The sequence below is a fragment of the Primulina huaijiensis genome, unplaced genomic scaffold, assembly GCF_012295235.1.
Source record: "Primulina huaijiensis isolate GDHJ02 unplaced genomic scaffold, ASM1229523v2 scaffold207776, whole genome shotgun sequence".
NCBI lineage: Eukaryota > Viridiplantae > Streptophyta > Magnoliopsida > Lamiales > Gesneriaceae > Primulina > Primulina huaijiensis.
The window spans coordinates 1-3,715 of NW_027354998.1; the positions used below are offsets into that span (position 1 = coordinate 1).

At 34.5% G+C, this 3,715-nt stretch overlaps 1 protein-coding gene across 1 annotated transcript; it reads left to right on the forward strand.

Annotated features, from left to right (window-relative positions):
* Positions 1 to 1,156: 1,156 nt before the first annotated feature.
* LOC140966715 (alpha carbonic anhydrase 1, chloroplastic-like) lies at positions 1,157 to 3,710 on the forward strand (the record flags this gene model as incomplete). Its single annotated transcript, XM_073426965.1, has 6 exons — positions 1,157 to 1,350; positions 1,480 to 1,700; positions 1,851 to 1,957; positions 2,767 to 2,869; positions 3,121 to 3,300; positions 3,588 to 3,710. Coding segments are annotated over exons 1-6 (798 nt in total), but the record flags the coding sequence as incomplete, so codon positions are not given.
* Positions 3,711 to 3,715: the final 5 nt, after the last annotated feature.

Sequence of the window (3,715 nt, forward strand, 5' to 3'; positions counted from 1 at the left end):
AGTGTGCGATTTTAGGTGAAAACTGAAATTTCACGAAGATTTAATTAATTTAGATATAATTAAATTCAATTAAAAATAATTAGACTGTTAGATTTAAATATGTTTATTAACTCGAGAAATAATTTAATAAATAAATTACGAATTTCACCGTGATTATCAATAATTTAATAATTAATTGAGTTTTAACACGTGGCAACATATTAGAGTTCAATATCGTTGTGTGTCTTAGTTCTTTATTTGAAGTTGAATAATATCTTCTTGATCTTTGAATTCGTCGTTTTTAATTGTAATTATTTTATTTAATAGTTTCGATTAATAATTCATATATAATCTTTTATTTATTTTTTCTAGCTTAAGTTAAGTGATAAAAATTTAAGTAATTAAATATTAGCCTATGTGACATCGATACTCAGACTCTATCATCAATTTACTATAACTTGACCTAATCTGTTTGTTAGATTTATTTTAACCGAAATCGTCGGGCACGTGGCCATAACTCCTGAAAACGTCCTTCGACACACTCCATAACTCCTTAATAAATACTCCGATCCATAATATATAGGGAAGATGAAATCCCCCGTCCATTAGATGTCTGACATAACATATAAGGCAAACGAGCTCAGCAAAACCGTAGCTCCCCAAACTCCTCTGTCGAGCGTAACCGCATCAAGTAAGATATAAACCCCATCATAATGCACTTGGCATAACCAAGCCAAATGAACCCAGCGTGACCGTGACCGTATAACTCCTTAGCTGGGCGTAACCGCAACAGCTAATATAAGAACCCCATCAAAATGAACTCGGCACAGCCAAGACAACTGAACTCGATGTAACTATAGCTCCCCAAATTCCTCTGATGGGTGTAACAGCGGCAGATATGTGAAAACTCCCAATTGAACAAATGCACTAGGTAATAAAATAGGGTCTTACCGCTATATTGCATTCTCGGACCGTCAAATAGGGCCTTACGGCGATTAGAGTCTTACAGCGATATTACATGTCCAAGCTATAACATAGTGCCTTACTGCTATATAGGGTCCTTCCAGTTACGTGGCTCATGTAAGGGAAGCAAGTGGCACGCGTGGAAATCCACCTAATGAAATTAAAGGGGGAAAAAATTTAAAATGAGAAGGATTTTGTCGTTTTCCTTTCATTTTGCTTAGTTGGTTGTGTCGCACAGTATTTTTGCATATCAATTTATAGAATTAAAATTGTGATTTTTCCGACCACTCGAACATTACTTAAGACGAAGTCAAAGAAATTCCTGCCGTCGAATCTGCACTATCATGTCTGCTCCAAGAACACCTTTCTTCCTTCTCGTAACCACTATCTTCCTTTTCATCTACTCCGGTAAGTATTCTCTTCACTGTATTATTCGAACCGACCTGTCTCGAAACTAAACCCGTTCTACATGTTTGATCCGTGCTGTATCAGCTATCTGAATCCGGGAATCGTATTGTTTTTTAATTAAAATTCCAGGGGCCGAAGATGGAGCCATCCCGTTCACTTACACCGGGTCCACCGGCCCGACCAGCTGGGGGCACCTGAACCCGAACTTCTCTTTGTGTGGGACTGGGAAGTCTCAGTCTCCCATCAATATTTTGACAGATAAAGTGGTTGTCAACAAGAATCTGAAGCCACTGATCAGATTTTATGGCTCTGCAAATGTTACTTTGGTTAACAACAAATTTAACGTTGGGGTTAGTTATTAAATTTGGCTGAACTAAATGAGCTTAATTTAGCGCCTCTGTATTTTATCGAGTGAAAACCCGTCTTCTAAGTGGTTTTGATTGAAAAAAACAAAGCTACCTTGCATTATTCCAAGTTTATGTGACTCACTTTTGGTGCAGATTCGTTATCCTGATCACTCGGGAGGGGTCATTGTGGATGATAAGATGTATACGTTGAAGCAGATGCATTGGCATGCCCCTGCCGAGCATAGAATTAACGGACAACGGTACGTAAACACATGGGGATTATTATGGGAGAAAAAATTATATTTTTGATAATTTAATTTACAGGTATTTCATTTTTAATTGGTTATGTTATCGATCAACTCATAGTTTTAGTTCATTCATTTTATTTTATTAATTTTTTGCATTGGAGCACTAAAGTAGCATCGGACACGAGCCACGTCACCAAGTCTGGTGCCACATATGTAATTTCGATAACACATCATCATTTTTAATGGCACGTCATCATTTTAGGGCACTACTTCGCCATTATGATAAAAATGACTAAAATTGAGAAAAAAAATGCAAATCAGTAGACTTAGACCATAGATTTATTGAGAATACAATCAAACAAGACCAAAAATATAATTTTATTACATTTAGATATGCTCTCCTATGAATGGGGTTTTTGGGATAATAACTTTGGTCAAACTTTATTTTTTAAAAATGACCCTCTCCAAATATATTTGAGTGTTTTCAAATACACATAAAAATGCTATTATTTTTTAAATGTTTGACCAAAATTATTTTGCTAACTACTATGTCAAAACCACAAAAACTCCCATAGTGGAATTAATCACTAATCAGTCGTAATTTTTATATGTCATGGATCAGAAACGAAACGTCGCTAATCTAATTGTTCTGTCATAATTTCGATGGTGGCAATGGTTTAATTTAGTGACGTTTTGTAACCCCGAAAAACCATATTATACTTGAAAATAATTTCTAAAAAAAGGAAAACGAGAACTTTGAACAAATATATACTCACAAAACTAATATATATTATTAGAACTAAAATACAAAGTATGCACAGGCATGCTGCGGAGCTTCATTTGGTTCACGTGGCGGAGGATAGCAGTGTGACGGTGGTAGCCATTCTTTTCAAATTCGGACAACCTGATCCACTTGTTGATAAGGTACCCTTTTTAATAATTTCATAAGTCTGACAAGAAATAGACAAAAATAATTTTATTTATTGAATGTTCTACTTTAAATAATTTACCTCTAAATTTAAGAATATTTCATGTGGGGATATTTTGGTCAAATAATTTATTAAGTACAAACTAACCTCCAAACATCTAACAAAAATAAAGATAAATAAACCGTTAAAAATTAAATATATTATAAATGTAATCATGATGGTTAACTTTTAAATTTCGTTTGGCAGATACAGAGCAAGTTAAATGAACTTGAATATGAGGTAAAGATTCATGAAGATATCCCGATTACATTCGGGCCTTTCCATCCCACGGAATTGAGGAAAAAGACACACAAGTATTATAGATATGTTGGCTCATTCTCCACCCCACCTTGCACTGAAAATGTCATATGGCACATTCTTGGCAAGGTAATCTAGAAAATAGTCAAATTCATCTCGTAAGTTAGTTTATTTTCCATTTTTGTTTTTGAACTAGTCGAGTTTTGATTCCAGTATAGTAAATTAGGGCCAAAGAATTAATATTTTATGTATAAATTTTAAAATAAAATAAATAAATAAATAAATAAAACCATTTCGTGTGCAACAATGGCACACACTCTACTTATTAAGGGTTTGGAATGTTTTATATTCATATGTAAATTAGTTCAATATTCATAACTTTTGATTTGATGTATTTGCAAATGTCATGGTGAAAGGTGAGAACGATATCAAGAAAACAAGTAGAGGCCCTAAGGGCACCCCTGGATATGAGTTGCAAGAGCAACGCAAGACCATGTCAGCTAATGAATGGACGACACGTGGAACTTTACGAAGCGGAGACTAG